At 31.2% G+C, this 12,125-nt stretch overlaps 3 protein-coding genes across 3 annotated transcripts; all 3 read right to left on the minus strand.

The window, feature by feature from the left end:
• Nucleotides 1–3,482: 3,482 nt before the first annotated feature.
• LOC135131708 (protein artichoke-like) lies at nucleotides 3,483–4,301 on the minus strand. The gene has a single exon (XM_064059555.1). The coding sequence runs from the start codon at nucleotides 4,299–4,301 to the stop codon at nucleotides 3,483–3,485; it is 819 nt and encodes a 272-aa protein (XP_063915625.1).
• Nucleotides 4,302–7,064: 2,763 nt separating this feature from the next.
• On the minus strand, nucleotides 7,065–7,976 carry LOC135131709 (leucine-rich repeat-containing protein 15-like). The gene has a single exon (XM_064059556.1). It carries the CDS (start codon nucleotides 7,974–7,976, stop codon nucleotides 7,065–7,067), a length of 912 nt encoding a protein of 303 aa, XP_063915626.1.
• Nucleotides 7,977–8,708: 732 nt separating this feature from the next.
• Nucleotides 8,709–9,742, minus strand: LOC135132743 (leucine-rich repeat-containing protein egg-6-like). The gene has a single exon (XM_064060935.1). The coding sequence runs from the start codon at nucleotides 9,722–9,724 to the stop codon at nucleotides 8,828–8,830; it is 897 nt and encodes a 298-aa protein (XP_063917005.1). The 5' UTR covers nucleotides 9,725–9,742; the 3' UTR covers nucleotides 8,709–8,827.
• Nucleotides 9,743–12,125: the final 2,383 nt, after the last annotated feature.

Here is a 12,125-nt window from a genome sequence, read left to right on the forward strand (position 1 = left end):
AGACAGTTTTTTAGTTTTTGTGCACAGTTGGGAGGAAAATAACTATTAAAATTGAATTTGTTCATTCAGCGGGTTACATTTAATTTCAATTTCCACATAGTAATTTATAATAAAAATAAATGAGGGGTCCGAAAGACATGACATGAACAAAAATTACCTGAAAATATGACACTTCTGTGGTTTTTTTCACAATTTCCATATCATCGTTACTGGAACAAAATTCATACAAAATTACACAAAATGTAATATTCAAACAAGTCGACTTAGTTTTTATCAGGTTTACTACACTCCAGGGGCAGGTTTAAAATTTTTGTCCAAATTTGTTATTTCATCGATACATTTTTTTCAGTAATTAAAATGAAACAACCAAAAATATTATAAATATTTCTGTAGGAGATTTTCAAACAGAGTTTTTTTCAAAAGATATTTAAGATGTTTTGTGTAAAAGCACGGCACGTTATAACTTTTTGCCATCATACGTAAATATATTTACTTAAAAAAATTGTGGGGAAAACAAGCATTAAAATGTAATTTGTACATTTAGAACGAGCTTTTAATCATCCGACAATGGAAATAAATGAACATAATGGTGTCTGGGTACTACCTTGGTAAAAAATAATGAAATATTACCACATATTAAACAAAAAGAAATAAAAGAAGCCAACAAATCTTTCACAAAATTTATTCACTCTGCGTCTTAAACACTTAACAATTGTGGCTGTTACATTCTATCAACAAAAATAAAAAGTGATGAAAGGCCAAAAAGTTACTGACGACAGTGGATGTTGGTTAGTTATAAAATTAAAAAAAAATATATGAGAAATGTCGAGTCTGACTTCACGGAAAATGGGTAGTAATGTTAACAAGCTTTTAAGGCTCCTCCTTACAGTCATTAAAATCTGCCGAAATACGGCAAAACGCCACTTCCAATATCATCCTTACTATAGCACTTGAAGACTTGTGCGACATATCTACTTGTTCGTGATACAAAAATCTTCATGAAAATAGTTTTAAAAAATAAAAACAGAAAAACTTATTTTTCTCTTTGAGCCAAAACTATAACGTATTTTGGCTTAAAAAAATCTGACAGTGTAGATAATATTATTGCTCACTTGGGACTAATAATTATTTTTTCGTTAAACTATCAATTTTTTAGTTATTGTTGATTAAAGCAAGACCTAAAAAGGGCATTTTTTGTAAATGTAGGCAACCAAACATTTTTTTTCGTCAAGAACGAGCCAAGAAAGTGTATGATTTACGATAGGGGTTGGCCACTATTGAGAGATTAGACGGATTTAAAACCCTTGTTGAGAAAATATGCAAATGAGGTGACCGTAGTGTGTTCTACCTGAAGGTTGTGGAATCGTACAATTATGTAGGAGTATTATATTAATCTAATTTCAGAATAACAAATAAATAACCGAGTTTGGATTTTTTACAAAACTGCCTAACTTGTTTCAACAGCTATAATTGCTGCTGATCCCAAATGTGAAATAACTTAGACAAATTTTAAAATTATCACTGAAAAAGAAAAGAATAGAACAACTTTTTCCAAAGCACACTATGAAGATTCTTTATACATATTATAGCCTCTAATAAATATAATGATATAAAAATAAATAATGGTCTGTAAATCATAAATCTTTTTTTATTATAGGACGAAGTTGCTGATTTCGACTCCATCGTGAATCAATAATTTCTGAGAGCATGGCTTTTAAATAAAATTTTTCCAAATAACTTTCCATTTCTTTCTCCCAAAAATCGTCATTTCTTTCAATTAAAAAATATTGTAAATCAACCTCAGTATATATGATGAAATAACACCATTTTTTTTGTGTTATATGAAGTTGCCCTTGCACTTGATACATGTAATCGTGCTTATATTTTAGTACAATCGAGTCGTCAGCTTCATTGATGACACACAATTTAATGGTACCGTCTTTTATGGCTTCTTTAATTTTTTTATTTCGGGCAGAAAAAGCACACTTAATTTCTATAATTGTATCATTATTAATTACTCCGTCTGGAGACGCTCCCAAATATTTTTTTGCGTTATCGATGAATAAGCCGCATGGTAACACCTTTAAACCTGTCAAACACTCAAATTTAATTCTGGCTTGTTCCTCATGAACTATTCCAAACTGTATAGCGTCGGGTATTTTTTTGGAGAACGTTGTATCTGAATATACAATTTCCTTAACTGTATTTGCAGTGTTCGTGGTATTTTTCATTTTGCAAATTTTTCCAAACTTGCTAGCTGTCAAACGAATTGATCTTTCTTTTTTCCAGTCATTACTAAGTCGCTGGCCACGAGTTGTTTTTTCAATTGTCACAGCATTACACTGTGATAAGATTTTTAAAAAATCAGATTTTTTTTCTTCATACACTTTTGGAACCATATCTGGCATTGATGCTACATCATCTGAAACTTCACATTTTGATGTGGGGGTGATTTGAACAGGGGTTACAGAAATTTCTATCTCAGTCTACATTTTTAAATTTAGAGGAACTTATAATATAAAGATATAAGGATAAGTAATTCAGTACATACACACGATTAGTGCCAAATAACTATTTAATCATCATAATTTACTTTGAATAAGTTTATTCTATTCTATTGATATTCATTGATTCATGATAATATTGATAATTTTGAAATTTGTCTAACTTGGGATCAGCAGTAATTATAGCTGTTGAAACAAGTTAGGCAGTTTTGTAAAAAATCCAAACTCGGTTATTTATTTGTTATTCTGAAATTAGATTAATATAATACTCCTACATAATTGTACGATTCCACAACCTTCAGGTAGAACACACTACGGTCACCTCATTTGCATATTTTCTCAGCAAAGGTTTTAAATCCGTATAATCTCTCAATAGTGGCCAACCCCTATCGTAAATCATACACTTTCTTGGCTCGTTCTTGACGAAAGAAGATGTTTGGTTGCCTACATTTAGAAAAAATGCCCTTTTTAGGTCTTGCTTTAATCAACAATAACTAAAAAATGGATAGTTTAACGAAAAAATGATTATTAGCCCCAGGTGAGCAATAATATTATCTACACTGTCAGATTTTTTTAAGCCAAAATACGTTATAGTTTTGGCTCAAAGAGAAAAATAAGTTTTTCTGTTTTTATTTTTTATTAAAAAAACGGAAGCCTTTAATGCAATATAAAAACTATTTCCATGAAGATTTTTGTATCACGAACAAATAGATATGTCGCACAAATCTTCAAGTGCTATAGTAAGGATGATATTGGAAGTGGCGTTTTGCCGTATTTCGGCAGATTTTAATGACTGTAAGGAAGAGCCTTAATTTTTCTCTGCAATATTATTTTTATGGTAACATTTACAATTTTATGATTTATAAACACAAACGATATTTGACATTGGATGCCCTCTTCGTAAAAAACAATCAAATAGTACTATATATTAAAGGAGAGACAAGAAAATAAAAGAAACGAGCAAATGTTCGTTATTACTTAACAATAACGGTTGTCATATTCCATTATCACCATATTTTTTTCAGCAAACATCTTCAATTTTTCTAAAGTACCACACTTGAGAGGATTGTCGCGAATATTAAGTCTTTTCAAATTATTCTGTTGGAAAAAAGAATCTGGGAGATGTTCTAATGTGTTGTTATTCAGCATCAGCTCAGCCAAAGTTCCTGTAAAAATTTCTCCTGGAAGTTCATTCAGTTTATTATGACTCAGATCGATATTCCAAATACTGAGACGATCGAAGGTTTTAGGATGTATTTTTTCAATCTTATTGAACCCTAACACTATCTCCAGCCCCTCTTCTTTGTTCATAAAACCGAACCACTGTTCACCCAATTCACGCAACTCATTGAATTGCATGTCAAGAATCCACATTTTTGGAGTATTCACGAAAGAATTAACATGGAGTTCGACAATTTTATTTTGAGCCAGGAGAATCTCTTGTAAGTTTGGCATATCGGTGATGGCATTTTCCTCAACGTGTGTAATTTCGTTGCAACCCAAATCGAGTATTCGAATCTTCATATTTTTAAAAGTACCAGTACCAATGACAGTTAGTTTATTGCCATTAAGACTAATAATTTCAGTTATGTTTTGATTATCGAAAGTACGGATTTCTATTTTTTCTAGATTGTGAGCATCCAATCTAAAATAAGGGGTTTCGGGAGTGATTTCTAGCATACCTCTATGTAGAACAGTTACGTCACTGAGAACTGTGATGGAAAAAGCATTTTCTTGGCTGGTTATTACTTCTTTGTTTTGGGTGATCGTTTCAAATTCGGGGATTAGTACTTCCATCTCATACTTAATTGTGCAGTTTGCATCAATTGTTTGCAAACATACTATTAAAGCAGTGGTAATTATTTGATATAAGCTGTGTTTCCAAAACAATGACTTTAAAGAGACCATCTCTAACATAGGTATAGAATGTTTCTTGGCAACTTTTTTTTTTGAGTGTGACCATGGTTTCAATGTCATTTCGTATTTGATCATATTATTTGTAGAACTGTGGCCGTCTATACAGAATGGAGCACAACTAAAATTATTGACGTAAATATTTTTAAACTGGTAATTGTAATGTCAAAAATAAATTCATTAAAATACAAAAGAATGACAAAAAAGACAAATTATGGCACTTGTTAAAATATAAAAAATATAAAAGAGGCGGTTTTTTAGTTCTCGGGTACAATTTGGAGGACAATACGTATTAAAATTCAATTTGTGCATTCAGCAGGTTACATCAAATTTTAATTTTCACATTATAATTTACAATAAAATGGGAATTAATTAACTTTAGAAAAACATTTTTTTTCTAATCTTTTGCGTTTTTTTATTTTTAGAATTAGTTTTAAACACCTTGGCGTAACTAGCGATTGTAAAAGTTTGAGGTCAATTTTGTACTCCTAAGAAAAGAAAAGGTAATCAAAAGGCGCACAAATTTTTGACACACTTTATTCAATCCACATCTTAAACGTCTAACAATTCTGGTTGTTATATTTCATAGAGGTCCTATTTTCTTGGGCAAGCTTCTTCAATTTTTCCACAGTACCACATTTGAGAGGATTATTGCTAATATCGAGCCGCGTCAAATTTTTCTGCTGGAAAAAAGAATCCGGTAGATCTTCTAATGTGTTGTTGTTCAGCATCAAATCGATCAGACTTCCTGTAAAAATTTCTCCCGGAACTTGACTCAGTTTATTACCACTTAAATTCAGATACCAAATGCTGATTCCATCGAACGTTTTAGGATGTATTTTTTCAATATTATTGTCCCCAAACCCCATAATCACCGGTTTTTCTTTGGTCATAAAACTGAACCACCTTTCACCTAATTCACCCAATTCATTCTGAAACATGTCAAGACTCCACATACTTGGAGTATTCACGAAAGAATTATCATGGAATTTAGCAATTTTATTTCGAGAGAGATGAACCTCGACCAGGTTTGGCAAATCGGTGATGGCGTTTTCTTCAACGTGTGTGATTTGGTTGTACGCCAAATCCAGTTTTTTGATTTTCAAATTTTTAAAAGTACCAGAAGCGACGACAGTTAGTTTGTTGCTCTCAAGACGAATCTCTTCAGTTATGTTTTGATTATCAAAAGTACCAGGTTCAATTTTTTCTAGATTGCGTCCATCTAACCAAAAGTAGTAGGTTTCGGGGGTAATTTCTAGCATACCTTTACGTAGAACAGGTACATCACTGAGAACTGTGATGGAGAAGGCCTTTTCTGCACTGGTTATTACTTCTCTGTTGAGGATGCTGGTTTCGTAGGTGTATACAGGGGTGGTTACTTTCAGTTCATACTTAATTTCGGAGTTGGCTGCGATTGTTTGAAAACACACTAATAAAATGGTGGTAAAAATTTGGTACAAACTGGCCATTATTTAAAATTTGAGTGATGAAAAGCTAAAGAGATACTGATGATCGCGGATGTTAGTTACATCATGAGAGTCTAATTATAACACCTGTTTGCTGGGAAATCCGTTGTCCCACATATATTCATGGTCAAGCAAATGATGGCAATGTGGTGGCACTGGTTTTATGTCTGCTGTATAATACGCGATCTAACGATAACAAACGAAGTAGAATTATTCTTATACAGATGGATGTACTTAAAACTAAACCGCGATATTATTGTTAAAAAAAAAAATCAAAATTTTATAAGAAATTCCAAGTTTGACTTCACAGAAAAAGAACCCTAGTAAAACAATTTCGATCCAAAGAAACGTTGGCCCTACTTTTTTATCGAAAATCTATTAGTTTTTCCATTGATTCACATTTAAGAGGGTTAAAACTTATAGTTAGCATTTTGTAATTGAATTATTCCACGGATAAAAAATATCCGAAAACTCTTGTATCTGGTTAAAACCCAAGTGTAACCTCACGATCTTGTTTCTGGTAACTAGTTCTCCTGGAACGTCCCCAATTAAATTATGCGTGAGGGAAAGCATTGTAATGTTCAAGTTTTCAAATCATCTCGGGTGAATTTCCTCAACTGCATTGTTTTCAATGTCAAGGATGTTGAGTGTTGTCAAAATAACTCGGACTAAATTTGCGTAAGCTTATCTTGAGATAATATCAACTGCTCCAGTTTTAGCATGTTTCGGAATGCTCCTTCCTCAATGAAATCAATCTCATTTTTACTCAGATCCCGAAATTCTGTGTAAATGTTGTAGAATATCATCGATCGCATTTTGGTTAGTTTATTACCGATAAGTGAAATCATGGCAATATTTTGACCATCAAAAACTCCTGCCTCCATGTATTGTAAGTTGACGTAATGTACTAGGAGGTACTGAACCTGTGTTATATGTAATTTGTCCATTCAGTAATTCGTTCATCCAACAACAAAAATAAATTACCAAATATTTTTGGGTCCACACAAACCAACTGAAAATTTTTCATCAAATTTGCAACGACTTCGACATAAATTTTTATATTTTCCGATTTAACTCTCATTTAATATGTTAAAATAAGATATCGCGTTTTTCGTTTAACCCAGTATTTATTTTTTACACATATTATAATAAACAAACACAGTAATACAGTTTTATGTGTTTAATTTTGACGACACCTAGCAACTCTATCGTATTCTAAGAAGCAGGAAGGACCTGATTTTCGCTCAGAGTCGATCAATTTTTCCACAGTTTCACATTTAAGAGGATTATCATATATCGTCACCCTTTTCACACTTGAATTAATCCCTTCGCTAAAAATATCCGGAAATTCTTCGATTTGGTTAGAACTCAGCACTAACATGCCAATCTTGTTTTTCCTAAATAATTCCACCGGTACGTCCCGAACCAAATTGTTGGAAAGAGATAGCTCGATTATATTTAAGTTTTCGAAACCTCTGGGATGAATTTCCTCAACTGCGTTGTCGTTTATTGCAATCGTTAGATCCCTGTCGCTTAAAAAACTAAAACTTCCGTCTTCAATTTTGGTTATCTCATTAAAACTGACGTCGAAAATTAGTATGTGGGGAGTATTGTCAAAATAACCAGGACTAATTTGTGTAAGCTTATTCTGAGATAATATCAGCTCGCGCAGGCTTACCATGTTTCTAAATGCTCCGTTCTCAATGAAATTAATTTCGTTTCCACTTAAACTCAGAAACATTATTGACAGATTGTCGAATATTCTTGACTGGATTTTAGCCAGTTTATTACCCGCAAGTGAAATTAGGCTAATATTTTGGTTATCAAAAACTCCTTCCTCCATGTATTGTAAATTGACGTTTTCTATGCAGAGGTAATTGAGGTAAGTTATGTTTAACATGCCCTTGCGGAGTTCGGGCAAATTTTCTAAAACACTCACTCTAGAAATGTTGTTGTCAACGTTTACAACGTTCCCTGATAGTTTTTCTGTTGAATACAAATCCGAAAATGTTAATTCATATGTGATCAAGTTATCAGAATCGTGACCATTAACTAGAGAACAGAGCACAACTAAAACGACCGATGCAAACATTCTGGAAGTAGTAGTTACAATGTTCAAACTGTATGTGCACCAATATAAAAGAATGGAAAAAAGAGAAGCCATGTCAATTGCCAAATTTAAAAAAAAATCAAGCAATAAGTAAGTGATTTTTTTTCTTCCTGTATGTACATAATTTGGGGACACAAATATTAAAATGTAATTTATGTATTCGGTATGAAACATTTAATTTTTAGTTCCGACACCGAAAATAAATTCAACACTTACATCTCGCTCTGTTTAGTTTTTACACGATATACAACCTTAAGATTTGTAGTCAGATTTCTGTCAAACATGAAATAATTTTTTTCAAGTTTTGGTGGATTTAAATCAGCATTCCTGAGTGCCCTATCCTCAATGCAAAGAATCTAATTTTTGCTCAAATAAAGAATTTTTTTTTTTCATTTTCGTGGCTGATTACTTCCACCTCGTATTTAATTAAGCAACTTACATCGATTATAAGCAAACACAAAGTGGTGAAAAGTATATGGTAGGAACTGTGTCTGATAAATAACGATTTTAAAACAGCCATTGAAACGTTTTTTGGAAACTTTGTTCTTGATCAAATGTCGCTTCGTATTTGATCAAATTCTTAGAACCATCATTTTAGTTCTTGTGTAGAATTGATAGGAAAATGTGCATTAAAATCTAATTTGTGCTTTCAGTACGATACATTTATTTGAAGTTTTAAAAAAAGGACATTAACTGTATAAAAAGTGGCGCTTTTTTAGTGATTAGTAGATGATATTTGGTGTAAAAATTTAAACAAGGCGACTGGATACCATCTTGATAAAAGTGGCCTAATATTACAAGCTACAAAAAAACTCGTTCCCTATCTTAAACATTTAACAATTCAGTCTGTCATATTTTATTGTCATACTATTTTCTTCGGCGAGCTTCCTCAATTTTTGCACAGTTCCGCACGTCAAAGGATTATCACTAACATCCACCTCCTTCAATTTTTTCTGTTGGAAAAATGTATCCGGTAAATCTTCCACCGTGTTGTTATTCAGCATCAACTCAACCAAGCTTCCGGTAAAAATTTCTGCCGGAACTTGATTAAGTTTATTGTGACTTAAATCCAGAGACCCAACTGTTATTCCATCGAAGGTTTCAGCATGTATTTTTTCAATATTATTGTGGTCAAACGACAAGATGACTGCTTTATCTTTCTTCATAAAAGTGAACCCTTTTTCACTCAATTCAGCGAACTCGTTGTATTGCACGTCAAGAACCCACAGTTTTGGAGTATTCACGAAAGAGTTCTCATTGAATTTAACAATTTTGTTGTAGGACAGAAACACCTCCTTCAAGTTTGGCATGTCGGTGATGGCATTTTCTTCAACGCGGGTAATCTTGTTTAACGACAAATCCAGTGTTCTAATTTTCAGATTTTTAAAAGTACCAGACGCGATGACAGTCAGTTTGTTGCTTTCGAGACTAATTAAATAAGTTATGTTTTGATTATCGAAAGCACCGACTTCTATTTTTTCCAGATTTCGATTCTCAATCCAAAACTCGTAGGTTTCTGCAGAAATTTCGAGCATACCTTTACGTAGAACAGTCACGTCACTGAGAACCTTGATGGAAGGAGTCCTTTCTGTGCTGGTTATCAGTTCTTTGCTGTGGATGATTGTTTGTTTGGTGTAGAAATCCAGTTCATACTTAATTTCGGCGTTGGTAACAATTGTTTGAAAATACACTAATAAAGTGGCGGTAAGAACTTCATACAAACTAGCCATTATTTTAGAACTACTTAAGTGATGAAAAACCAAAGAAGTACTGACGGTTGGAAATTTTTTGGTTTACGTGAGAGTCTAATAAATAACACTTGTATTCAGGGAAATCCACGTTCCACCACACAGATTCATGGTTAAACACGTGACATCAATGTAGTGATAGTGATACTAGTTTTATAAACATGGATGATAGACGTAACATGATTTCTGTAAAAATCTATATATTTGATTTGTCACTTGAATACAAATATTAATTTTGTAATCTTGTATTTATATTTAACATATTTACCTATAATATTGTAATTAATAAACACATTACAGATTCGAATTTTTAGTTTTCATTGCACCTATCAAAATATTCTTCCTCTAAAATAAAATGCTCGATTTTTTCCTCAAATTCCGATATACATATAAATTTTTTTATATAAATTTAAGTATATATTACATCGTATTTTTATCAATTATGTAGCATGTGCAATGACGAAAGTGTTTAGTAGTATTTGATAGTAGCAAAACGTCCAAAATTAGCAATACTGGTGGAACAGTAATCATGCAATAGATTTTTTTTCGGGAAAGTGTAGTTATTTTAATGTTTTAGAAATACCGCGAGATCGAAAAAGAAATTAATCAAAGTTGGCCATACAGGACAAGCTGTTTGTCGTAATTTAAATTTTTTTATTAAATGTCAAATTGACAGTTTAAACCTACTTTTAAAACACACGAAAATGTATCAAACTCACCACTTTCCAATTTTTTCCCATTTTGTCCCATTTCTGAAGTTAAATTCTATTTTATTATTACTTTTGTCAACGTACAATTATTTTAAACTAAGACAAACGGCTTTTCGTGCATGGCCAACTTTGACCAATTTCTTTTTCGATCTCTCTGTATGTATTGTGGTCCAGTTTGTATTAATTTTTACAAAAATAGAAAGGTTGAATTATCTAAGAATAAAAAATTTCAAAAATCGAAAAATTAAAAAAAAACTGAAAAGTTTCCAAAACTGAGGAATCGAAAACTTGAAAAATCGAAGAATTGAAAAAAAAATATAGAGAAGAACTGAAAAATCGAAAAATTGAGAAAACAAAAAATCTGAAATTTAAAACATTGAAAAATTAAAATATCGAAAAATTGAAAAATCGAGAAATCGAAGCCCCAACCGAGAAATGGAAACATCGGAAATTGAAGAATAAGAGGATCGAGAAATCGAGGAGGCGAAAAGTTGAGAAGTCAAAAAAGAGAAAAACTGAGAAACCGAAATAGGAGAAAATCAAAAACTTGGAAAGTTAAAAATTGAAAAATTGATAAATCAAAACTTTAAACTAGAAAAATTGAAAAATCGAAAAATTGAAAAATTGAAATACTGAAGAACTGAAAAATTGAAAAATCCAACATTTAAAACATTGAAAAATTAAAATATGTATCGAAAAATTGAAAAATCTAGAAATTCAAATATCAAAAAATACACATTCGGATACCTAAAATTTAGAAATGGAAAAACTAAAAAATCGGGAAACTGAAACATCGAAAAATTCAAAAACTGTGACATCGTGAAATTGAAAAATCAATGGATCGAGAACTAAAGGAGTCAAAAAGTCGAGAAGTCGAAAAATTGAGAATCCGAAATAGGCCAAAATCGACAAATCGAAAAATTAAAAACCGAAAAATTGAAAAATTGAAATATCTAAGTATAAAACAAGAACTTTTAATTGCTCGGAAAAACAAAAATTCAGAATTTTAAAATTTGAAAAATTAAAATATCGAAAAGTTGAAAAATTTAAAAATCTAAAGTTAAAAACGAAAAACTAAAAATGCGAAATAAACAAAATTAAGGAATGAAAAAATCCAGAAGTAAAGAAATCGAAAAGTCGAAGAATCAAAATACCGAAATATCTCAAAACTGAAATATAGAAAAATTCCAAAAGATAAGAAAAATAGCAGAATCAAAAAATTGAAAAATCCCTGAACTCGAAGAAATATCCAAAAATTGAGAAATTAAAAAATTGAAAAATCGAAATATTTTAAAAAAGAAAAATTGGAAAATAGAAAATTGGAAAATTCGGAAAATTGAAAAATTGAAATAATGAAGAACTGAAAAGTTGAGAAATTAAAAATACGACAGTCGAAAAACTGAAAAATTCAAGAATCAAAATACTGAAAAATTGAAGAATCAAAAAATTCAAACATCCCAGAGTTGAGAGAAAACCAAAAATTGAGAAATTATGAAAGTGAAAAATTTAGCAATCGAAAAAGCAAAAAAGCAATTAAGAAAAATCGAAAGCTTAAAAAATCGAAAAATCGAACAATTGAATAACTAAAAATTTAAAAAAATCAAAATTGTGAAAAATTGAAAAACCAAAATATTTAAAAATAGTAAAATTGACGAGGAGAAAAACTGCGAAAT

The sequence above is a fragment of the Zophobas morio genome, unplaced genomic scaffold (genome assembly GCF_036711695.1).
Source record: "Zophobas morio isolate AGI-343-1 ecotype UQ-CSIRO unplaced genomic scaffold, CSIRO_AGI_Zmor_V1 ptg000021l, whole genome shotgun sequence".
Taxonomy (NCBI): Eukaryota; Metazoa; Arthropoda; class Insecta; order Coleoptera; family Tenebrionidae; genus Zophobas; species Zophobas morio.